This window comes from Penicillium malachiteum, assembly GCF_028827825.1.
Source record: "Penicillium malachiteum strain IBT 17515 chromosome Unknown utg000004l:1.0-4883003.0:1.0-4884900.0, whole genome shotgun sequence".
Taxonomy (NCBI): Eukaryota; Fungi; Ascomycota; class Eurotiomycetes; order Eurotiales; family Aspergillaceae; genus Penicillium; species Penicillium malachiteum.
Genome location: NW_026643097.1, coordinates 40550 through 63621, shown reverse-complemented (window position 1 = coordinate 63621; position 23072 = coordinate 40550). Strand labels below are relative to the sequence as shown.

The 23072-nt window shown below is 47.8% G+C and overlaps 10 protein-coding genes across 10 annotated transcripts; 6 read left to right on the top strand and 4 right to left on the bottom strand.

Moving 5' to 3' along the window:
- Positions 1 to 205: 205 nt before the first annotated feature.
- Positions 206 to 1942, bottom strand: N7483_008164 (uncharacterized protein; the record flags this gene model as incomplete). Its single annotated transcript, XM_057091591.1, has 2 exons — positions 206 to 1646; positions 1722 to 1942. The coding sequence occupies 2 exons, from the start codon at positions 1940 to 1942 to the stop codon at positions 206 to 208; spliced, it is 1662 nt and encodes a 553-aa protein (XP_056942765.1).
- A 519-nt stretch (positions 1943 to 2461) lies between these two features.
- N7483_008163 (Amidohydrolase 2) lies at positions 2462 to 3466 on the bottom strand (the record flags this gene model as incomplete). The annotated part of the gene is made up of 1 exon (XM_057091590.1): positions 2462 to 3466. The coding sequence occupies one exon, from the start codon at positions 3464 to 3466 to the stop codon at positions 2462 to 2464; it is 1005 nt and encodes a 334-aa protein (XP_056942764.1).
- Positions 3467 to 5421: 1955 nt separating this feature from the next.
- Positions 5422 to 6607, top strand: pex7 (putative peroxisome biosynthesis protein (Peroxine-7); the record flags this gene model as incomplete). The annotated part of the gene is made up of 2 exons (XM_057091589.1): positions 5422 to 5585; positions 5695 to 6607. The coding sequence occupies 2 exons, from the start codon at positions 5422 to 5424 to the stop codon at positions 6605 to 6607; spliced, it is 1077 nt and encodes a 358-aa protein (XP_056942763.1).
- Positions 6608 to 7276: 669 nt separating this feature from the next.
- N7483_008161 (uncharacterized protein) lies at positions 7277 to 7560 on the top strand (the record flags this gene model as incomplete). Its single annotated transcript, XM_057091588.1, has 2 exons — positions 7277 to 7327; positions 7384 to 7560. 2 exons carry the CDS (start codon positions 7277 to 7279, stop codon positions 7558 to 7560), a joined length of 228 nt encoding a protein of 75 aa, XP_056942762.1.
- Positions 7561 to 7899: 339 nt separating this feature from the next.
- N7483_008160 (caspase) lies at positions 7900 to 8964 on the top strand (the record flags this gene model as incomplete). Its single annotated transcript, XM_057091587.1, has 1 exon — positions 7900 to 8964. The coding sequence occupies one exon, from the start codon at positions 7900 to 7902 to the stop codon at positions 8962 to 8964; it is 1065 nt and encodes a 354-aa protein (XP_056942761.1).
- Positions 8965 to 11005: 2041 nt separating this feature from the next.
- Positions 11006 to 13597, top strand: N7483_008159 (CHAT domain-containing protein; the record flags this gene model as incomplete). Its single annotated transcript, XM_057091586.1, has 1 exon — positions 11006 to 13597. One exon carries the CDS (start codon positions 11006 to 11008, stop codon positions 13595 to 13597), a length of 2592 nt encoding a protein of 863 aa, XP_056942760.1.
- An 851-nt stretch (positions 13598 to 14448) lies between these two features.
- N7483_008158 (triose-phosphate isomerase) lies at positions 14449 to 15291 on the bottom strand (the record flags this gene model as incomplete). The annotated part of the gene is made up of 1 exon (XM_057091585.1): positions 14449 to 15291. The coding sequence occupies one exon, from the start codon at positions 15289 to 15291 to the stop codon at positions 14449 to 14451; it is 843 nt and encodes a 280-aa protein (XP_056942759.1).
- Positions 15292 to 17850: 2559 nt separating this feature from the next.
- Positions 17851 to 18636, bottom strand: N7483_008157 (uncharacterized protein; the record flags this gene model as incomplete). Its single annotated transcript, XM_057091584.1, has 1 exon — positions 17851 to 18636. The coding sequence occupies one exon, from the start codon at positions 18634 to 18636 to the stop codon at positions 17851 to 17853; it is 786 nt and encodes a 261-aa protein (XP_056942758.1).
- Positions 18637 to 19699: 1063 nt separating this feature from the next.
- N7483_008156 (uncharacterized protein) lies at positions 19700 to 21683 on the top strand (the record flags this gene model as incomplete). Its single annotated transcript, XM_057091583.1, has 2 exons — positions 19700 to 20588; positions 21376 to 21683. 2 exons carry the CDS (start codon positions 19700 to 19702, stop codon positions 21681 to 21683), a joined length of 1197 nt encoding a protein of 398 aa, XP_056942757.1.
- Positions 21684 to 21904: 221 nt separating this feature from the next.
- On the top strand, positions 21905 to 22738 carry N7483_008155 (uncharacterized protein; the record flags this gene model as incomplete). Its single annotated transcript, XM_057091582.1, has 1 exon — positions 21905 to 22738. One exon carries the CDS (start codon positions 21905 to 21907, stop codon positions 22736 to 22738), a length of 834 nt encoding a protein of 277 aa, XP_056942756.1.
- Positions 22739 to 23072: the final 334 nt, after the last annotated feature.

Here is a 23072-nt window from a genome sequence, read left to right as displayed (position 1 = left end):
TTAAAATAACGTTACCTAGTAAACGCGAAGAAATTGTAGCCAGGACGTTTTTTCTCAGGCTATGATTATGCCGTTGCTAGTTGCTCTGCAGCTAGCCCTCTCAGGGTTTCACAGGGTTGAACCTTTATAAGGAGCAAATTGGAACATTCCAAAAAAAATGATAATTTACATATGGGTGACTTAGAGAATGAAGAGCTATCTAGGGTTAATTTGGCCAAGGAATATTTTGAGTTCGTCTCATCAATGCTAGGACTTCTTGCAGAGCGAACTCATCCAAGGGTTGTGAGGATGGGTGTATGGGTGGTGCCATCTCATCGGTGGCAAGAAGAACATGCTCATTGCTCTCTTTCTTTGGTTGATCAATGCTCTCAGTTCCTCCAAGTTGCTCGAACTCAGAACCACAGACATCGGTTCTGTGTGTCAAGTCGGGGATGAAGTCATTCTGTAGCCATTCTTTGCCTGAGAAGACCATGGGTTCCAGTGCTATGGCTTCTTGACCCTTTTTTCCCATCGAGTTCCCAATACTCTCCTCCTCAGGGGCCTCTTTCTTGATATATGTGTCAGTTTCTGGCGGAACCTCCACGCGTATCATCACCTGCTGCTTACTTGTCGGTTCCGGGTCTTTATCAACACCTTGATGTAGATTTCCCTTTGTATTTTTCGCCTCGACAGGCATTGCAGGTTCTTTTTTGGCAGATTCCAAGATCTTTTGCAGTTGAGATAGACGATGAGCAAGAGCTGATCTTTGTGCTTCTCTCCGATGGGACTCCACCTCAGAGGTCAAATTTGATGTTTCGTTGAGCCGACAGCTCAAGGTTAATATCGCTTTGGACATTTGCACCAGAGTAGCGTTTGTCGTGGAATCCGCCAACATTGCTTTAGCCTTCCGTATAAGCCATATTTGCTCCGCTTCTGGTATGTGAGGAAATCTTCTCGCCTTAGGAGGTTTGGCCGTGAATTTGGGGCCCTGAACCGGCTGGGAAGCTTGGTTGTTGAGGGGATCCCTAGTCTGGCTATTTGAAGGGGTAGGTGGCTGATGCTTTTTTCCAGCTTTAGATGAGCTCGTATAACAGCGGGAGGTTTTGCTTTCTGGTTTTGCCCCCGTTGATGATACCGAGACTTGGCTGAGCGGCTGGTTGATGGGAGATTCTTTGGGTTGGACTTCCAGACGAGGTGCTTTTGCAGGGGTATGATCCCTCGACTTAGTCCGTTTCCGCTTTCGTGATTCAGATGCATTTTCGTCCTGCGAGCGTGCTGTACGAGTGTTGACAGTATGAGAAAGTTGCGGAGAATTGATTATATGCGGGTGGGCTGCGATCTCATAGTTTGGGACGGGAGCTTCCATCGAGCGTATCGAAACGCTGTGAGACTCTCTAGGGGTCGGCGAAGAAGCTCTAGTAAATAGCTTTTCTGCTTTTCTCTGGGCGTAGGCTTCAGCCGCGCCTTCAAAATCTTGAATCAATGAAGGGAACCGCTCCCCAGAGCAGTAATTATCTGAGGTATGAATCACGCGGACAGCGGCGCGCTGATCATAGCCATCCGCATGGGCCTTGCCGTAATCCACAAAGGCATCGGCTACGGACATTCCAAGCTCCAGGTCGATCAAAGGCATTGCATCATCCAAGAGTTTCTTGATTATCAGTGGCCTACAGATTCCCAATCATCAGTACGTATTTATTTTTTTTTCTATGCGACCGTTGAAATTCTGTATTACTACTCACTCGCAATTGGGCCGCAAAGTATTCCATTTTTCTTTGATCAAGTGTGCAAGATCACCCATGGACAATTGTTCTGGATTATTCAGCATCAACAAGAATGCGGCACTGCAGCTAGTCTGGCTTCCATCATCGCCAAAGTCATCCTGGAATACTGAAGGCAGAATTCTCGATTGATCGACTTGTTCTGCAATGAAAACCTTGACTTCTAGACGTAGGAACACCATGTTGGATGATTTGCAGAAGGGGGAGAGGAGAGAACTCCCCCCCTGAATACCAATTTAAACTACCCAAGTGACTGGTCGAAGCAAATAAAAAGCAAAAAAATAGGGGAGCTGAGGGAGACGTGTGGTCTATCACAACTTCACAAGTGGTGGAAAACAAACAAACCAAACATAATTTTCCCCACGACCAGTTGACAATTATACATGATAACCATCTCCAACCCACCACCTGCAAGTCGTCAAAAATTAAAATGTTTTATTACTATGTACTTGAACATTTGAATCGGTGGCCAGAACTTGAAGTTTGTAATTGTATTGCAACATCAAGAATATGTGGATATCATGAATCAATTGTCGTAAAATGAAGGAACTGAAAAGAGCTTGCTTGACTGAAACAGAAGATCAACACGATCAACCACAGGACTCGGATATAATAACGCTCAAATGCGAACGCCGCAACATAATGGAATCAAAACATGAACACTGTCTGGAACTCAGCCCACCAAAAAAAAAGCCACTGCATCAGCTACTAGGAGAGTTCACATCCAACATCCTCTCTGTATTCCTTCTAAAGAGCTTTTCAGCCATTCCTGGCACATTCGCACATAGATCCAAGCACCACTCAGTGAAGGGACTAATGTCGATGTTTGTAAAGCGCGTATGTGGCCAATCTGTAGCGTATATCACTCGGTCCGGGGCAGCAGTTAGGAATTCATGAGCCATAGCCTTCAGTTGGGACTGTGTTCGGTCATTGGTAAGTCGATACGGGGCAGATATTTTGATGTAGTTGTTTCCTGTCCGGAGCAGAGAAGTCAAGGACTGGAAACCAGGAAGTGTATACGGGTCGAAGGGAATGCCCTCTTGGTTCTCTGGAAGGGATGAGAGATCGGGACTGCCAAAATGGTCGATGCAAAGTGTAACGCCGAGACGAGGCGCAATAGATTCAAGCATGGGCATCATTTTTAATGGAAGATAGACCTCAACAATCCAGTTCCGGGGTCGGGCAATATCAGCATGTCGAAGTAATGTCTCCTCTAGCTCAGACTCCTCCATCACTTTGCCAACAGACTGAAGATTCACTCGTAAGCCACGAACTCCAAGGTTGTGCCACTCTTCGAGTGTCTCAGACTGAATAGATGCAGGGTCAACTACTACAACTCCACGACCTCGAGATGGGCCAAGTTTGGCTAGTGCGGCCAAAAGGCATGAGTTGTCGGTGCCATAGATCGAGGGCTGAACAAAAACGAGGTTCTCCAAACCGAGGGTAGACTCAAACGCGAGAGCATCAGCTAATGTGTGGACTGAAGGCTGATATACTGCTGCTTTCGAGACTGGAAACTGCTGCGGCTCCACGACGTGCATATGACTATCCCATGACTGTAGTGGGAGCCTGTACTTCAGGGGTAGCGTGGAACCTGCCGGAGTATGGCTTAGCCGTTGCTCTATTCGGGGCGAGGAAATCGCTGTCAGTGATAGACGTGGCGAGACTCCTAAGATCTTGGAAGGGGGCTGAGCGGAGGTCAGCATATTTGTGTTGAGGATGGGTGATTGAGATCAAAGATAAGCCGGGAGATGAGGAACACGTATATGGAGTAGGAAACAGCTTAAGAATTTGCCAACTCACCGATGAGCAAGATTTGATACTGGGGCTCATGGCCCTCACGGCAGCCCTGGCCGGTAACATGCCGTTGCAGTATATGTGGTCGGTCAATGTCCGTAGTTGAGCTAACTGGTTGACAAAAAGCAAGGAAATTCTTCACAAAAATTTTGCCGTGTGCCGTGCACAAATCCACTCTGTACACCTTTTTTTTCAGATGTGACCCACTGCCAGTAATAACAGTTGAACCTTGGAACAGTTGAAGGGGCGCTGACAGATGGGTTTATTAGGGAGTTCACGGAAGTCGACCGAGTGAGGCTACCCACTTTGATAGCACAACGGGAGTTGAGCGAGCGGGAAAAATAATTTGTAGGGCTGAAACACTCAAGTTCACAATCTTGTCAAATAGGAATGGAATCAAAATTCATATATAGGACACATGAATGTATGTTCATTTTACAAATATTGCCAGGAGTCTTGTCTGTCGTTATAATGTTTGGCCACTCATTCGTACCAAATCTGGCAGGTCTACTGTGTCGGCTAGGCAACCTGTAAGCATACCAACCCTCACCAATTGAACATATTCAGGTGGGAAATAAGTCTCTCGAAATACTAGTATATAAACAATCTACAAAACATTCTCGTCTCTGATGTGTTAGAACGTGGCTGCTTGAATCATCAATTATCGCCTCGCCACCAAGTATAAGATATTACCGGGGAGAGCCAAAGGCTTCATCCTGATACCTTGGTGTGCATCGGTAGCAGCGATTATCGCGGATACTGAAACAACTACACTTCACAATTCAATTTTGGGGCTCAGTTCAAATGTTCACCAATTGTTTCATTCAAAGACGGTAGTAGCTACGACGGATATGTAGGTATTGCAGTGGTAGACGACTCGGCGAATCAACGCAGTGGTAGTCATATCGCACTGGGCCTTCTGATTGATGCAATCTCCAGCGTGGGATATTATGGACATTCAATTTGCGCCTCAGGCCTTATCTTGAGGTTTCCGGGCACCAAAGAAGATTTCGTGCGTTATACAGCGGGAGGGAACGGAAGTAGTAGCAGCGGTCGCTAATGGATGGTGGGTGGTGCTTTGTAGCCTTGATATGCCTGTCATATGGTATTTGATCATTGTCCGGCGGTGCTGTAACGAGATAGCGTGCATAATCGGACATTCTGTCACCCAGGGAGATCACACAGCGAGAAAGTTTTCACTGTTGAGCTTATCAGAAGCAGTGCAAGATGACATTTTGTAACCTGCAATGGTCAGTCAATCAACTGCAGTCTTTGAAATTGATACTGCCATAGCATAAATATTGTGATTTGGGACTAAGATGTCGGGAAATAACCACGGGGTTGTTAGCACTTAATGCGAGAAATTTCAGGTTCTAATGTTTCTGGACTGCTCAATCATTCTGGCTGAAACAAACCAGGTAGCGACAGAGAGTAATTGTGAAGAATCGAATCAGAATAGAGAGGCAAATAAAATGAGCCTAGTTTCGACGCGTCGGAGATGCTATAACAGTAGGGCGCGTTTGGCACAAGCTTGGAAGGGAAAGGGCCTCGGGAGTTATGCAATGTTAAGGTTGGCGCCTTAATAAGTTAGTACTTAACTTAACTGCTGCCTTGCCGCCTTGCCGCCTTGCCGCCTTGGTGCCTGAATGGCGCGTTATGTCGATAACGATAAGGCGTGAATTGACCTCGGTCCAATACATTTGATTCTCCCCGCAATCTTGTCATCTTCTCTTTATCATGATCGCGTCACATTCTTTCCCTTAATATCCTTTGCCCCATCGCGACATATTCTTCTTAATTCCACCCAGCGACTCGACGGTGGTCTTTTTCCGAGCGATCGGGCTCGCCCGGTGCGTCCTACAGTATGCTTCATTTTCGGACACAGGGCTGTAATGGCTCTGCAGTGAAGTATTCCCCATTTTTTGACAATCGGCTTGCCATATCGAGTTCAGCAAACTATGGTCTCGTTGGAAATGGGCGACTCTGGATTTTAGAGCTCACGCCTAACGGAATTCAGCCTATGAAAGAGTATGTCATCATGTTTGCATGATTGTTTTCTCTCCGCGAGAATCAAAAACCCCTCTATGCATTCAACGAAGAGAAGTTTACTAACTGTCGGCACATCGTTCGGGAGCAGTTTCACAACACAAGACTGTCTTTATGATCTAGCTTGGTCGGAACTTCATGAGAACCAGGTTCTCACAGCTTCTGGAGACGGCAGCATTAAGCTATTTGATTGCACTGCCAATGATTTCCCAATTCAAAACTGGAAAGAGCATGGTCGCGAGGTTTTCAGTGTCAACTGGAATCTAGTCACCAAAGATCGCTTTTGCTCCAGCAGTTGGGATGGTACTGTTCGTGTCTGGTCACCACATCGTCAACAGTCTCTTCTTACCCTCCCTACCCATTCCTGTACCTATTCCGCCGCTTTCAGCCCACACAGTCCTGACCTGATCTCCTGCGTCTCCTCCGATTCATATGTTCGCCTCTTCGACCTTCGCACTCCTGCCTCTGCATCTAACCACCTCGTCGCCCAAATTCCGATTCACGCTGCGCCTACTGTCCCTGCAATTCCGGGTCAGCCTGGTATTATTCCACCCGCCGCCCCACCCGCCGAAGCATTGACCCATGACTGGAATAAATACCGCTCCACAGTTCTGGCAACAGCCGGCGTGGATCGCGCAATCCGAACATTTGATATTCGTGCTCCCCAGCAAGGACCGTTGGCTACAATGATAGGCCATGAATATGCAGTGCGCAAATTGGCTTGGTCACCACACCTTTCGGATGTCCTTCTAAGTGCGAGTTATGACATGACTTGCCGTGTATGGACCGATCAGTCAAATATAGGGCTTGGGAATGGGAATATGGATCTGATGCGCTCTGGGCCAGCGGGTCCATCTGTCGGGATGGAACTGGGCCGGATGGGCAGACATTCTGAATTTGTTACTGGTGTTGATTGGTGTCTGTTCGGAAATGAGGGTTGGTGTGCCAGTGTCGGCTGGGATGAGAATCTTTACGTGTGGGATGTGCGAGGTGTCATGTCCTGAATGATTTTCCTTTCTATTATTCTTATCGACCTTCATATAGGGGGTTTTTTAACTTATTTATCCATACCTATTGTTATCAAATGAAAATTCTTACACCGGTGGGATACACCACTGGAACTCTCATTTACTCTTGTGATATGATTAGTTTTTGGGTTGCAATGACTTTTTCCTTATGTTTTTTAATAGTCACCGTTAACGGCGCAACCAAAAGTGCCCGGATTGAAGACACTCGGTTGTCCCATCCGGTAGCAAAGTCTTATTTATACTTGCTGCCAACGGATATAGTACAGGAAGTGGAAGAGAAGGCTGGAGACATGTGAGTGTGTGAATCTCGAGGTAATGACACATTGGTAATAAAGCCATATTTGCCTTTAAAAATTGGGCACTAGTGGCGTGATTGAGGCTGCAAGGCAGATTCTAGGCCTACCATAGGTAACCTATATAGCCTTTCGTACTTCTAGTTATGCTTAGGTATATATCCGGGTCAGTGCTCCAACGTTTCATTAAGTAGCGTTGCAACTTCCCTATAACTATCCGCATTTGACAGCTTCCCGAGGTCATTCTTACAATATCTATGTCTTCTGAACAGTACAAAATTTACCCTTTTCGGTCTGCTTAACATACTAACATACACTAGGAATACAGAGGGCACCTTCATCTTTTCAAACGATGAAGATCGTATGGGATGAAGATCGTCCATACATCGCTAGTTCTCACTTTGTGGGTCATCCTAGCCAATAATTTTATACATACTAACCAAGTTGATATACATACAGAATCGAAAATTTCGCGTCGGAGATAAAGTCTACCTGTTAGGCTCCGATGGATCTCGTGATGGCCCTTACCTTGTGGCATTGGTAATCTCGGAGCAGGAGTGTATCCTTAGCCTCGAAAATGGTCAGACTGCCAAGGATGGCGAGGTGATAAACATGGCGAAGCTCGAGACTGCATGAGAAATGCGGGGTATTCACACCCCACCAATGGAACCCTTCCACGTCAGCAAAGGAACAGCCATAGATAGAAATCTGCCTAGACAGCATTTCCAGCCCAATTTGCATCGCATTTATGCCCGATCTTAGTGCATATGCAAGTATTGCGCAGCTCTAACCGCAACCGCTTACGACATTTATCCTGTGCGTGCTCTTACTGGAACCGGATTAGCTCCGTCGGTCCTTCCACTTTTCGGGATGGGGAAACACGTTCTTCGAATCAATTCCGACTCCCAGAGAACCAATATACTACTGCCTACAAGCCCTCAGTCGTTGTAGCCCGCGCGGACGCCCTCTAACATTATGATTAACGAGAATACAGTAGTAAAGCATTATGCGATCCTCATCGGTGTCGACGCTTACCTCAGCGGACCCCTGACGAGCTGCGTACGAGATATCCAGATGATTCAGAAATGCCTCGAAGATAAACTGGGCTCGGTTGAACATACTTTGATAGCAAGCAAGAGCCCCGATCCGGAGATAATTACGCCACTTGAAGACCCAGAACGCTGGCCGACCTGTTACAATGTGACTTCGGTTTTTGAAAGAGTCACGTCTCAAGCAAAGCCTAAAGACTACGTCTACATCCACTACTCTGGTCATGGCACTAGACTGCCACCGTGCTTTGATCTCTCTAATCAATCAACTGGAGATTTGGCGTTGGTTCTCCTCGAAGGAGACCAAAGTCCAGAAATATTTCTTCGGGGACCTAGACTTGCCCGCCTCCTCAAAGAAATGGTGGATAAAGGATTGGTCCTTACTCTTGTTCTGGACTGCTGTTTCTCTGCGACTGTCTACCGGAATAATGGCCCTGGTGTCCGATACCTCCCGTACGGCCTGGTGGCGGCCTCAACGCATTCTTTAGACCCTAAGGATATTCACATAGAGAGGAGCACTCATCCTACGAACCGCGATGTATCTATGCGCGACAACTGGCTGCTGGAACCGGAACGCTATGCCATTCTAGCTGCTTGTGGACCTGACGAGAACGCCAAGGGGGGTTCTGAGAAAGGGTTAACATACAGGGCTTTGTCCTATTTCTTATCCCGAACGCTCTCTGATCATGGGCTCGGGAGGAAACATAAAGAAATATATCGTCATATACGTGCTATGTTCTGGGATTCCTCAATGGTGCAACATCTCGTCCTGTATGGAAACGGGGGCCAGAGCTTCTTCAATCCACTCAAATCGCACCGCGGTGTAAGGTCAATCTACATCATCAAGCGTGAAGGAAGCCTTCAGCTACTGGCCGGCGAAGCCCACGGTCTCCATGATGGCGATCAGTTTACTGTATCTCCTTCAGGATGGACAAGCGGCAATGGCGCTAAGGAAAATTATATCGCCAAATCACATGTGCCAAGGCTCTAACGTCCCAGTTGGAGTTAATCGGGCCCCAATGCAACATTCAAACAGGGTGGATCGCGGAGCCACTCACCAGTGCGTGCCTCGCGAGTTTTCCCATTCAGCTGGCACCCAATCTCCCCGCAGCGCGATGAATGGCTAGATGCGCTTAATAAACGGTCGCTTAGTACCGATATCAACGCTCATCAAATTCCGGCCCTCCAGGTTGTGCTAAACAATACAGAGGAATATGAAATCCTGGACAACATAGGTCGGAAATTCGATAATCTACCAGCCATGCCACGCGACCAATTGGACACTAGTCGCATCTGCGATGTGCTAGAACACTTGATCATGTTTAGGATGGCCAAGGATTTGACTAATCAAACGCCTACATCTGCATTCCGAACATCATTTGAGATTCAGATAAATATGGACAGAGCTTCATTTTTTCCTGGGAAACAGATAGAGGTCCGGCACAAGAGCATCGTGGAAGTGTCCATAACCAACAAGGGAGATACAGTTCTATATGCACACATGTACAATTTAGATTGTTTTTGGAGGATCAAAGGAATTCTCTGTGCAACTTACGAGATTATTCCTCCACGAAAAGATTTGCGCAACAGCGACTTGCCATTTCCGGGAAGGGTTTCAAAGAAGATTAAGATGACGGTTCCTCTAATGATGAAGGACCATGGTTCATGCGAGAACATCATCAAAGTCTTCGTAACTTCCCATCCGACATCGTTTGACTTGCTAGAGTTGCCCAATCTTCATGGGCTAGTAGGTACGGTTGCTGGGACGAGGATTAGCCATTCTAATTGCCACGTACCAGAGGACTGGGCAGGATTGAGCTTCCCTATTCGAACATGAGTTTAAATGAGAGCGATAGTGACGGTTCATGCATTCTATGACCCCAGTCTAATTTCCCAAATGCACAGAGACAAAAGGGTGCTACCTGTGACTGGCGAGCCTCAATTTGTGGTACGCTGACCTGGTTCGACAAGCTTAGCTCGTAGCTTAATATGTACTTGTTTGATCGGTGGGGGTGTATGAAAGCTCGAACTCTTATGGTAAAGTAGAGTAGTTTCATCTCTTACAGCAAATAATTCAGGCTCTTTGAATATGTATGGCAGAATGCGAATTACCCTTTTATATGAAGAGCAGCGCCCAAGTCTTCATTATATCGCTTATCAAGAAAGCAGAGCAGAATATCGTACGTGATAGTTCTTGCGACTCAATGTGCTTTTGTCACTCCAAGAATGCAAGAAACAGGGCGCTATATGACAATCAGCCGATGATGCTAGCGCCTTGGGTGAAACTAACAACGGCGATCTTGGCATAGGAACCAGGTGCCTTCTCCATAAATTTCCATAACATCACAAGGCCTTTTCCCCGATGGAAAAATATAGGTGTCATGATGGCTTTGGGTCGGCTAGTGTTAACCGTGAATCACCGAAATCCTTGACGAATGCTCGCACATACGCACAAATAAGGCATTCTAAAATGCCTATTTCTGCGCAGGCTGCTGAACCGTGACAATGGGCTGGACGATGTAGGCGAAAATCACAGATTGAGACATTGCCACTCAATAAGCATTATTGGCCTTGGTTGAGGACAGGCTATTCAATAGTATGAAGAGGCTCTCAAGGCTACGGCAGCAGACCACCCCCAGCGAGCAGATCGGCTGAATGATCTCAGTACCGGATACCGTGAGAGAGACCTGAACACAGGGGCTGACGTTACCAAAGACTACAGGTGGCAAGAAGTATGCAAAAAAATAGTGAGAACGAAGGTCAACTAAGCTATGGAGGAAAGATAATTCAACGCGTCCACCACATACCTAGAGACCAGGCGCGGGGAGCTGAGGCGGTGTGGGCTGAGACATCAACATTGTGGGTGCCCGACCCCGCCTTCATCACCGCCATCCCCTCGGAGTGCGTGGCCTGCTGCGGGGGCCGTACTAGCTGACACAGATCTGCAACTGGCTATCCAACAACTTGAAGAGGTTCTCGGGACAACGCCAATCAACCATCCTGATCGGAACACTTGGCTTCATTTTCTCGGAATGGGATGTCATGACAATTACCAAAGAATAGGAGCAGAGACAGATCTCGAGCTTGCTATTCAACAGTATCAACAGGCTCTTGAGGCAACACCAGAAGATCATCCAAAGCGGGCCCATCGGCTTCAATCTCTTGGAATCGGATATCGTGATAGATACCAGAGAACAGGAGCAGAGAAAGATCTTGAGCTTGCTATCCAACAATTCCAACAGGCTCTTAAGGCAACACCAGAAGATCATCCAGACCGGGCCCGTCGGCTTGAATCTCTTGGAATCGGATATAGTGATAGATATGAGAGAACAGGAGCAGAGACAGATCTCGAACTTGCTATTCAACAATTCCAACAGGCTCTTGAGGCAACACCAGAGGATCATCTAGACCGGGCCTATCGGCTTTATTCTCTTGGAATGGGATATCGTGTTAGATACGAGAGAACAGGAGCAGAGACAGATCTTGAGCTTGCTATCCAACAATTTCAACAGGCTCTTGAGGCAACACCAGAGGATCATCCAGACCGTGCCGGTTGGCTTCAATCTCTTGGAATCGGATATCGTGATAGATACCAGAGAACAGGAGCAGAGACAGATCTCGAGCTTGCTATTCAACAGTATCAACAGGCTCTTGAGGCAACGCCAATCAACCATCCTGATCGGAACACTTGGCTTCATTTTCTCGGAATGGGATGTCATGACAATTACCAAAGAATAGGAGCAGAGACAGATCTCGAGCTTGCTATTCAACAGTATCAACAGGCTCTTGAGGCAACACCAGAAGATCATCCACATCGGGCCGGTCGGCTTGAATCTCTTGGAATCGGATATCGTTATAGATACCAGAGAACAGGAGCAGAGACAGATCTCGCGCTTGCTATTCAACAATATGATGGTGCGTTACGCCATCCTTCATCTCCTGTCCTAGATCGTCTAAGGCCCGGCGTTCATCTACTCAAATTACACGCTGAAGCAGGAAATTGGTCCTCAGCACATCAAATCGCATGTATCTTAACATCTATGATTGCTCAGCTCACACCTCACTCTTTGGATGTCTCAGATAAACAATATTTGCTCGCTGAGTTTAGTGGACTAGCTTCAGATGCAGCCGCAGCTACCTTGATAGCAGGAGAAACGCCTTATGAGGCGTTGCAACTTCTAGAGCTTGGACGCGGGGTCATCATGGGCTCTATTAATGAAATGCGTGCCGATATCTCCAACCTTCTACAGCAACATCCTCTCTTAGGAGAAGAATATATCAAGCTACGGGATCAAATCAATGCTCCAACCCGACACCTTGATCAACTTGGTATACGAACAGTGATAGCGCATCACGTGAACCAACGTTATAGCGCGAACCAGAAACTAGACGTAATAATGCAGACTATAAGGAGCTTGCCAGGCTTTGATAGATTTCTCATGGCCCCATCCGAGGACGAGTTTAAAGTTGCTGCCACCTTAGGGCCGATCGTCATTATCAATATTAGCACTTTCCGATGCGATGCATTAATAGTGGAGAAACACGAGATACACGCTATACCACTCCCCTATCTAAAGAAGAGTGATATTCAAGTCCGTGAGGCGGCTCTAGCGAGACCAGAAGCGCTAGATTCGCAATTGTTAGAATGGCTATGGGAGGCAATCGCCAATCCAGTCCTCAATGCTCTGGGACTCATGCGAATTCCTGATGGCAGTTTACCTCGGATCTGGTGGATTCTGACTGGGCCTCTCGCCAAATTCCCAATCCACGCAGCAGGGTATCATTACCAAGGGTCTGATACTGTCCTGGACCGAGCGATTTCATCCTATAGCTCTTCTGTCAGAGCGCTCTTGCAAAGCCGCCAGAGACGCTCTCCTCCTGTAGTGGAACGTGGCTCTAGGAAAGCCGTTCTAGTTGGTATGGAGAAAACGCCGGGTCTCAAGGATCTTCCATTTGTGCCGTTAGAGATGGACAAGCTAGGGTGCCTTTATGGCCTTTTGAATCTCCAAATCTGCCAGCCTGCGCCTTGCCGAGAAGATGTCCTATCTGCTTTGAATGACTGCATTATATTCCACTTTGCTGGTCACGGAGAGACCGACCAGCAAGATCCAGCGAAAAGCTCTTTAATTCTAGACGATGGGCCACTAGCAGTGGCGGATCTCTTCGAAACTAATCTTCACAATCGCAAACCATTTCTTGCCTACCTCTCAGCATGTGGAACTGGACAAATCAAACATGATGCACTCATCGACGAGGCACTTCATCTGATTGCTGCTTATCAGATTGCTGGATTTCGGCATGTTATTGGGACTCTATGGGAGGTGAACGACAAAACATGTGTCGATGCTGCAACTATACTCTACAGTTGTGTGCAAGAACGAAATATGACCGACGCTTCCGTCAGTGAAGGTCTTCACCGCGCAAGCATCAAACTTCGTGAAATATGGATTTCAGAAAACACAACGAGAGCAGCTAATCGAATGGCAATCCTACCAGACGAAGATTCTCCAATGACGACGAAGCCAGTACGATCATACCAAGGTGAGGAAAGAGATTCGAGGACAGCAGAATTGTACGAAGAGCTGCCATTAAATTGGGTTCCATATGTTCATTTCGGGATGTAAGCCTGTGGACGAACGAAGTACGAGAGATGTAGGATGGGGGAGGAAGTGAATGACAGGAGTTTTTGGGCACTGTGCATATTGTGATTCATTGCTCCAAAATCAAAACATATAAATTGATGAACCGCTGTAGCCATTATGCGTAATAAAAGTAGGAGGCCTCATATTACTAGTCTTACTGTAACGACAGGCTTATGCGAGCGATTATTAGTTGAGGCATGAGCTATCGAAGCTGCCAAGGGTGATTTTCGCCTAAAAAAAACCGAGGAGTGGCCAGGGCGGTCGTTCGCAGATGGTATCAGTTGTTGATGTTCTCCGGGCCAAAGAGACACCCTCAAGTGATGACAAGCACATGCTGCACAGGAGGAAGGAGAAAGGAGGTCTCCAAGAAGATCATCCAGAAGATCATCAAGTCACTTGGCGCCAGATGGCCTTCCCCACCTGGTTTGCAGCATTGACCATAAGGTTCTAATAAATTCCACTGAATTATTGTACATACAGATTTGTAATATTACATAGAAAGATACAGTACCATACAAGGTGCATTTTACAGCGTCCCCTCAATTAAATGCGGCTGGCTAAATAAAATACCCACGCTAAGGCCTTGGTAGTGGGTCCATAAAAGAGTTACTCAGTGTGTATTGGTCAAGCCGATTTCGAGAATGACTGTATTTAGCAGCCTGGACAGATGGCCGTTAACGAGGTATGTATATGTTCCAAGGCAGAAAGTTATATGTGAACAATGACATTTGAATGGAACTAATATCACGCAATAAAAATTCACGCGTCAAAGTATATGATTATGAATATAGACTTAGTTCCAATATGATCAATGACAGTGATTCAGGATGCTATTAAGCAACACCCAGACTCTCTTCCACCTCAGTAACTACTTTCCTCACACCCTCAATTTCATGGGCAAAGCGACCGAGAAACATTCCATCAACAGCCTTACCCAGTCCACCAGCACCCCAGAGTCCAGGACCTGCACTACCACCGTAGAGTATCCGCGCTGTACCAGGTCGCGCACCCACAACACCACGGATCCCCTCCACAACCGCGGCAACGTGATCCACGCCAGCAGGTTTTGGTTTTCCAATGGCCCACACAGGCTCATATGCAAAAATAACTGGTGCTTCAGCAGGGATAGCCTCCAGTACAGCACGTATCAACACCGAACACTCTGCAACTGCTTGTCCGACCGCTTCCGAAGCTATGGCACCAGGGGCAGTGATCTCGCCAACACAGACCAACGGGACCATTCCCTGTGCACAGGTGGCAGCCGCTTTATGCGCAGTTTGCTCATCAGTTTCGCCGAAAATGGCACGACGCTCGGCATGGCCAAGTTCAACGATTGAGCAGCCCAGTGCCCGAATAGAAGCGGGAGAAACCTCGCCTGTATAAGCACCTTGTTCTTCCCACATGCAATCTTGGGCACCAAGAAGGAATGGCGCTGGGGTGGTGGGAATCCCCAAAGATGTGAGCTTATCCTCGTATTCTTTCAGTATCTCAGAACATGGCCAGATGGTCAGAAAGTCGGGGATTAGAGCTAGGAGAAGCTTCTCGCGGTTGGCGGGCTTGACAATTTCGGGGGCTAAGAGGCCACGGAGATAGTTCAATGTGCGCTCGGGGGTAAAGTACATCTTCAGTGAGATAAGGAGAAGCTTCTCCGGGAGCACTGGGTAATTAGGAGCCATGGTGTTGGTTTGACTGGTATTGATTGTTGCGGTACTCCGTATTCCGTATATCAATAGTAGAGATTCAACCCGTGGACGCAAGTTGATGTAAGGGTTAAGACCTCGCGTCACTGTCTTCGCGCAGTAAAGAGCCTCTGTTTCGTGTGTTTGGGTTCTAAGCCACAGGTGTCTTTAATTGGGGCCTGTCACGCCGCCTGTGTGAGGGGAAAAGAGTTGAAAATGTTTTTTGTTTGTTTTCCTATTTTTTCGTGGCGTCGGCGCCCTTCCCGTATACACATTAGTGGCTGAAATGGCCAATGTTGAGAAATTCCATACTTATTTTGTGAAGAATCGAGCAAAGACAAAGATCAATGCAGCTGCTATATTGGGGCAGCAGAAGGTTAGGTGGTAGGAGATACGCCAGGGAGAACTTGAAGCCACAGAGGTATATTGTACTCTCAATGTCTGTTGTACTGAGGGTCATCCAGACAACTTGAAGAGATTAATACACGTAATTGAGGATGTGGGAATCTCGGGGAACTCTAGGCCGAATAAGTAAATCTTGGAGGATACCCCGCGTATTCTTGCCTGAGGCATGAATCCTTATGTCAACTACCGGGGTAGAATACGGTAATACCTGAGTGGGTCGCTAAGTATCAGAACTCCGCAAGAGCACTATGTAGTATATGGCAAGCTCAGTCTACTACGTAAAAAGGCCCCCAAATGCTTAAAATGTGGGATAACATTGAATAGTGTACTAGTTGACTCCGGTGCCCCCCTAAGACCTCTGGCCTAGGGTAGGCACTTGGTGTACAATTGCTAGGTGCGAAGTCTGATCTATACTTCTATACTTCTATTGTAAGTAGATTATTAGGACCAAAAACTATTCTGCTCCTTTTTTCCGTGTAACAACAGTTGATGCCTTATTTCTGTCTGATGACACTTCCTGAGTATATTCAGGCATTATAGAAAAGAATCAGACAAAACCAAATCAGTTGAGCCATTTTAAGTGCTCTGCTTCGCATCGCAATCATATCTGATCATGCCAATAACATTTGAACCGAACTGAAATTTAACCCCCATTCAGCCTCCGTCGTTGATAAAGTCAAGTTTCCAGGCACTATCTGTGTCAAGGAATTCTGTCTCACTGTGACCAGCTGCAATGGTGGCCCTACGGAGAATATCTCCGGATCAGGGGTCAAACCGTCGCTGAGGACACACTGATTCTGTTCGGCCCATCCCAGAGACTTATGTACTCTCCTCAAGTGTTAGTCTCTGTACATGATGAACTTGAAGACCTACTCCCAGTTCTACACTGCGTATTCCTACTCGATCCGTGTACTTCCTGTATATACTTCGCCTAGCCAACTTGTGCTACCCAAATCTAGCAATCTCATTACAATCTAGCAGTTTCTCTCGGACTTGGCTTGGATTCCTCACCAAGTAATACTGATACGTTTAGGAATGCCGGATCTGACAATGCATAGCATGGGGGTTTATAGCTGACCTCATAGATGTAGAGCAATTATCAGCAGCCCTGGAGATTTGTTACTTCTTATTCAGAAACAACAGATATTGAGAAGGATATCGCCCGAATATTACCCCATTAGACGATATTCAAGGCTAAAACAGCAGCTAATGGTGAACCCTCCAGGGCTATTTGGTGTCTAGCCTGTCGAAGAATGCAGAACTGCTGCTGCCGACGTGGGGCGTGATCATTCACGATATGAACGTGCGGGTGGAAGAATTACGCAGTGAGGGTATACAGCGGAGGATGGTGGATTGGCTGTTCTTCTCGAGCTGACATAGCTGAGAAACATCGATCACGGGGCTCTCTGGGATGGTAATTGCCTATGCGCAAGGATATAAGATCGAGGAATCCTTGTACGTCAATTCCATAATTGCTCAGGAGTAGGCCAAATAAGACCTACACGTTCCAACACGTTGCACATGTGTGTGCATTGCGCCAGGGAGCACCTCCCTCGGGAGTGCGAAGCCAAGGCGAAGGTTACGCTACCCAAAAAAGTGCTCCAAGTGCGAGGGAGCGTGTGCCGTGTCGGTAGAGGACTGTTCAGTCCGAACGTACTACCTGGGTAGGAGGAGTGAAGATAGAGTCAGGATCAAGCCTGTATTGGTATGACCGATGTCTGATAGATGGATGATGAACGAATTATGGCACCTGGGCATCCTTGTGAGCATCACGCCTGCCAGTGGTCACTGGGTGGAACATCAGAGTATGAGTCATGACAGACATTGACAGTCACGTTGTATTTCGGCGTTTGTTGAGCGGAATTTATATAGTTTTCTTATATATTTTGGTTGAGAGGAAGACATGATCAATGAGAAGCTCATTGAACAGGCTGAAGAGGATGAAGAACGGGGATAGAGCAAGGATAAATAGGGGTGGAGATGAAAGTGATTTTTTGGCCGTGTCCATTACTAACAGCCTTAGAAGCTCAACAGGGAGCATAAACTCAGAACCACACATGAGTTTTGAGTGATGAAGCAGTACATACACAGAAGAAGATTATTACACAAGGTCCATAAACCGAAAAAAGCAATTTGATTGAGGATAGACATTTAAATGGTAAGGTTGTGATTCATATCACTGTTATAAAGCGCCATAGTGGCTGCAAGGTCGTCAAAGGTGACCTTAGAGTCGGTAAGGAGGTGCAGGGTGGCCATACGGAGAGGTTCAGTGACTCGGTCCCAGAAGTCATTCTTCAAGCTCGCTTTGGAGATATTCCCTTCAGAAGCGAGGAGACGGAACTCGGAAATGAATGCCTGGAAAGACTGATCCTCTCCCATTGCCAGGTTTTTATACTGGCGCCGGGCCTCACGCTCACGGTTTGGGTTCTCAAAGATCGAGCTCAAGTGCGTAAATATGTCTTCGACACTGTCATAGGGAGAAAGAGATTTGTGATATCTTTGGCTCGTCACATGACGAGCGGCATCACCCTTCACGCGGCTTGAGACATAGGCGATCTGATGTTCATCCGAAGGGAATCGGGCAGCTTCAAGCAAGAGTTTGTCACGCATCTTTGTAACCCACTCTTTAAAAGTCGGTTTCTTTCCATCATCTAGCATGGGCGGGTCAGGGACTTTGACTGTCCTGCCAGTCTTAATCGAAGGGTGGAGATCCTGCCGAGCATAGGCCGAGAAGCAGGCCGGTCGTGGGGACACTAGGTTCCGGGTGGAGGTAGAAACATGCTCAGTAGTGGATGTCACAGTGGCGGATTTTGCGGTGCCTGATTGATTGTGTGGGGCAGGGCGGGCCGCATTGGGTCTCGGGCGATCCGCAGGCGTATCAGCAGTAGACACCTCAAGAGTACGGAGGTATTCCTCAAGGGTATGGACCTGTGTCATCAAGCTGGCAATGCTACGAGCGAGAGATGCATTGGTCGCAGTGAGAGTCTCTAAATTAGACTTCTCCAGAAGAGCGTCGCGATCGGTTATGAGATCCCGTTCGGTCCACTCCCGACAGTGAACCCTTATCCTGGACCTGGTCTTTGTTGTATTGGATAGTTTCGCAGATCAGCGACCACAGATTGATAAGGAAAGAAGTGTCTTGAGTCTGCTGATACTGGGAGATGGACTGAAGAATGTATAAACAGTGAGTGGCTCAGCGGCGTCGCCAGGGTTGATGAAGGATTGCTGGCGAAGCTGTTCGGGGAAGTCGGATTGAGAGATTTCAGAGAAGCCTTAGAAATAGGGGTTAGATCGGGGAGTTGGAGCCTCAGGGCTGTGGGTAGATCCCGGTCGAGCCATGCTGGAGAATTTTTGACTGAGAGGGATTAGGGCGAGGAGAGAAAGGTGATATCACGATCGAAGTCTGAGCAAGGGAGAGGGAAAAAAGAATGAGCAAGTGTGAACTGACTGTTTTGGCCAAAAATATTGTTTTCTAGTACAAAGCTACAAAGTGGAGCTAAAAGAGCAGAAAGAAAAATCAAAAGAGTGAGATTACTTGTTGTAGTTGTATGTTCCTAAAATGAAGAAAGGAATGGAAAAAAGACCCCAGACGGATTCATGCACTTTCCACCTGAACACAAGTGATACGGGGGTAAGAGAAAGCAAAAATGGGCCGCTTGAGAAGAGAGCTTTTATCGTCCTCGTGTTCAAGTAAGAGAATTACGGTGGCTTCAGCTGTTACTATCTCTCGGCGACAGGGCATCGAGATGCATCACGTGAAAGATTGGTCGCTCACGAGCATACAGCAGTTAGGGCCCCATTTTCCCTGGGCAACGCCACGAAGTTCATCTTTATATGCATCCAGAGGCTCATGAGGACTGGCAGGGGTTCGGGGTCAGGCACGAGGAGGTTTGGAGGTACAGGCACATACCAATGTACCTATGCCACAGTGTCTTTTATCAAGTACTTCATGAGTACTCGTAATCCCTATCACCAAATTGATCAAGAGGTAGAGTTCTTCATGGAAATAATACAACAAGGTGTCCAAGCTTCGACCCCCTGGGCAAGACCTTCTGAATGGGCCCGTTTTGGCTGGACAAAGGAGTGTTCAGAGGCAATTCAGGAGTCACGGAGACTCTTTCATTCCTGGCGGGATAGTCAGCATGACTCTTTTCAAAAGGATGAAACCTACAGCAAGGAGTATCGTGAGTCGCGCTGCGAGGAAGACCATGCTGCGTACCGTTCTGCACGCAATTTTAAAGGAAAGGCGATCGCCAAGGCCTCGCGACAAGGCTTTCGTTCGTGGCTCAAGAAGACCACGGAAGAAGGCCCACGGGGCATGTGGAAAGTTGGAAAATGGGCTCGAAACCGCGGCGGAGACGTCTTCGGCGTGATTCCTGCGTTAAAGACATCAGATGATCAGCTCGCTGAATCGAACGAATCAAAAGTGGAAGTTCTACGGAATGTGTTCTTCCCTGCACCCCCAGCTGCTGATCTCAGCGATATATCATATGATTCAATATATCACCTGCCCTTTCCCCCTATCACTGAACAGGAAGTGGGTGATGTTATACGCCGTGCGCCGCCTGACAAGGCCCCTGGACCCGATATGATTTCAAATCGAATTTGGAAGCTATTGGTCTCCGGGTGTGACCAATTTATCCGAATTCTCACGTCGATCTTTGACGCCTGCATCCGGACCGGCTACAATCCACGCCACTTCCAAGAATCAACTACTGTCACACTGCGTAAGGGTGGTCCACGTGACTACCTTATGCCCAAATCCTACCGACCGATAGCCCTAATGAACACCCTGGGTAAGCTGTTGGAGGCGGTCGTTGCATCCCGTATCAGCTATGCCGTTGAAGAACATTCGCTGCTTCCGAAGACCCACCTGGGTGGCCGTAAGGGTATCTCTGTTGATCACGCCATCCAGCTGATTCTCAGTGAGGTCCGGCAAGCCTGGGGGCTGATGACAAGGTTAGTATGTTGTTATTAGACGTCTCTGGGGCCTATGACAATGTCTCCCATGCCCGGCTGCTACATAATATGCGTAAGCTAGGCCTTGGATTCTTCATGCCCTGGGTGGAATCTTTTCTATCGGACCGAAGGACCCGTATCAAGCTACCGGGATATATCAGCGATATTTTCCCCACAGCCACCGTGATTCCGCAAGGGTCGCCAATATCGCCAATTCTGTTCTTATTGTTCAATGCGTCACTTGTTCAGGGCTGTAGCCTACGGGGTGCCGACGGTGATGGCATGGCCACATGTGGATATGGCTGGGTGGACGATGTTGCGGTGGTAGCCAAATCAACAACGTATAGACGAAATGTGGAATTGCTGCAGGCCGCCCTAGGCCAGGCCGATACCTGGTCATGGCGACATGCGGCGAAATTCGCGCCAGATAAATTTGAACTCATTCACTTCAGTAACTTGAAAACCGACCAGTCGGTTTCCGAGTCAGGCCAGTCGGTTTCTACTCCAAAAGTCTGACGTGGAGTCGTTCAATGTACTAAAATTCCAGGCGCGGACATCTGGGATGTGCCATGCGAACCACCCCCGGGTCACGATCAGCTGCCTGTCCGCACAGCCTCTGGTCTGATCATTGCACCATCAAAATCAGCTAAATATCTTGGTATCTGGCTTGATAAGCACCTAAATTTTGACACACATCGGATGAAACTGGTCACTAAGGCCTCTGGCAGCCTGGAAGCCTTACGGGGGATCTCCGCATCGACCTGGGGGGCCTCGCTATTAGATATGCGCCTGATCTATTAGGCTGTTGTGGTCCCGCGGATGTTACACGGCGTCGCCGCGTGGTTCTGCCCGCCGGCCCGTTTGGTCCCAAAAGTGGAAGAAAATCAGATGATTGCCATTTTCGTCGGGATACAACGTCGTGCGGCGATATTGATCGCAGGTGCATTCAAATCCATGTCGGCCGCAGCGCTGAACGTGGAGCTATATCTCATGCTGGTCTACCTGCAGATGCAGCAGATCGTTGAATACGGCGATACGCATACAGACAGACCCCACTTGGGCACAGCTGGCCCTACTACACACATGCCGCACGCCTGCCGCACGGCAGCGAGGTGGATGGTCCCCGTTGGAAGCCTTCCGATAGAAGAAGAATCAGGTCTTATATCTTGGGACTAATGAGGTCTGGGAAACCCGTAGGGCCTATATTCTGGCCCCCAGGAGCCTAGAATTACATATACAATTGAAGATGCGGAGAAAGCGAGGATTTTGGCTGAAAAAGCCTACCCCAGCGATGCATGCCCGAACGCCACCATATTCTCTACGGACGGCGGCTATGAAGGCCATATCGGTGCAGCTGCCACAGTCCCATCTGTGTTGGATTATACACTATCATGGCACCTGGGGAAATCAGACCAATCCACAGTCTACCCTTGCGGAATTGAATAGAATTGAGATGGCTGTGGCCGATTTTTATTCTAGTCTTCAGAAGGATCCCACTGCTACACGAGAATTGATCATCTTTGCAGATAGCCAAGCTGCAATTCAGGCCATTCAGAATCCGAAACGGCCATCTGGACTGTTCATCCTGGACTCAATTTACAAAAAGTTCAAATCCATCTTGAGTCTCCCTGACTCTAATCACAACTGGACTGTTTCTGGTTCGCCTAGTGGTTTAAGTCGCCCTGACTCTTTTCAATGCCAAAAACCCTCCGTAACCATCCGATGGGTCCCTGCGCATGTAGGGATCCTGGAGAATGAACTTGCAGACCTTGCGGCAAAAGATGCGGCGAAGGCAACTTCGGAATTACCTTCTGTAGGGCCGGGGCCCCGTTTGGCCATATCTGCGCGTCGATTGGTCCGAGACCGAACCGGCCGGCCTAACCATCGATTGACGGACGTGCCGCAGAAGAAGAATCTACAGCTTTTTAAGGGTCTTTCAGAGCCCTACACGTCGATTTTGGTGCAGACACAATCACAAAGGATTGGCTTACGTCATTTTCTTTATAAGATCAAAGAAGTGAAATCAGATCAGTGTCGCTGCGACGAAGACTCGCAGACCCCATGTCACGTGCTGTTGTAGTGCCCATTATACACTGATCTCCGTGAAGATTTTCTTGATAAATTAATGTTCCAGACCGATCTTCGGCCCAGCCAGTTGGATTATAAGACCATTATAGCTCACCCGCAAGCGGCTCGCTACGTCACTGAATTCATGATCAAAACAGGTCTCCTGGGCCAATTCCGTCACTGTGACGTCGACCCGGACCCCGGCGGCGTGATAGACCCCGAGACTACCGGACCAAGCTCCGGAATCAGACCGGAAGGGACAGCGTAGTGAAGACGCTGCGTACAACAGTGACAACGACACATGTCACCGCTGAGAGGTGAAATGTAAGACTTCAAATCATATACGT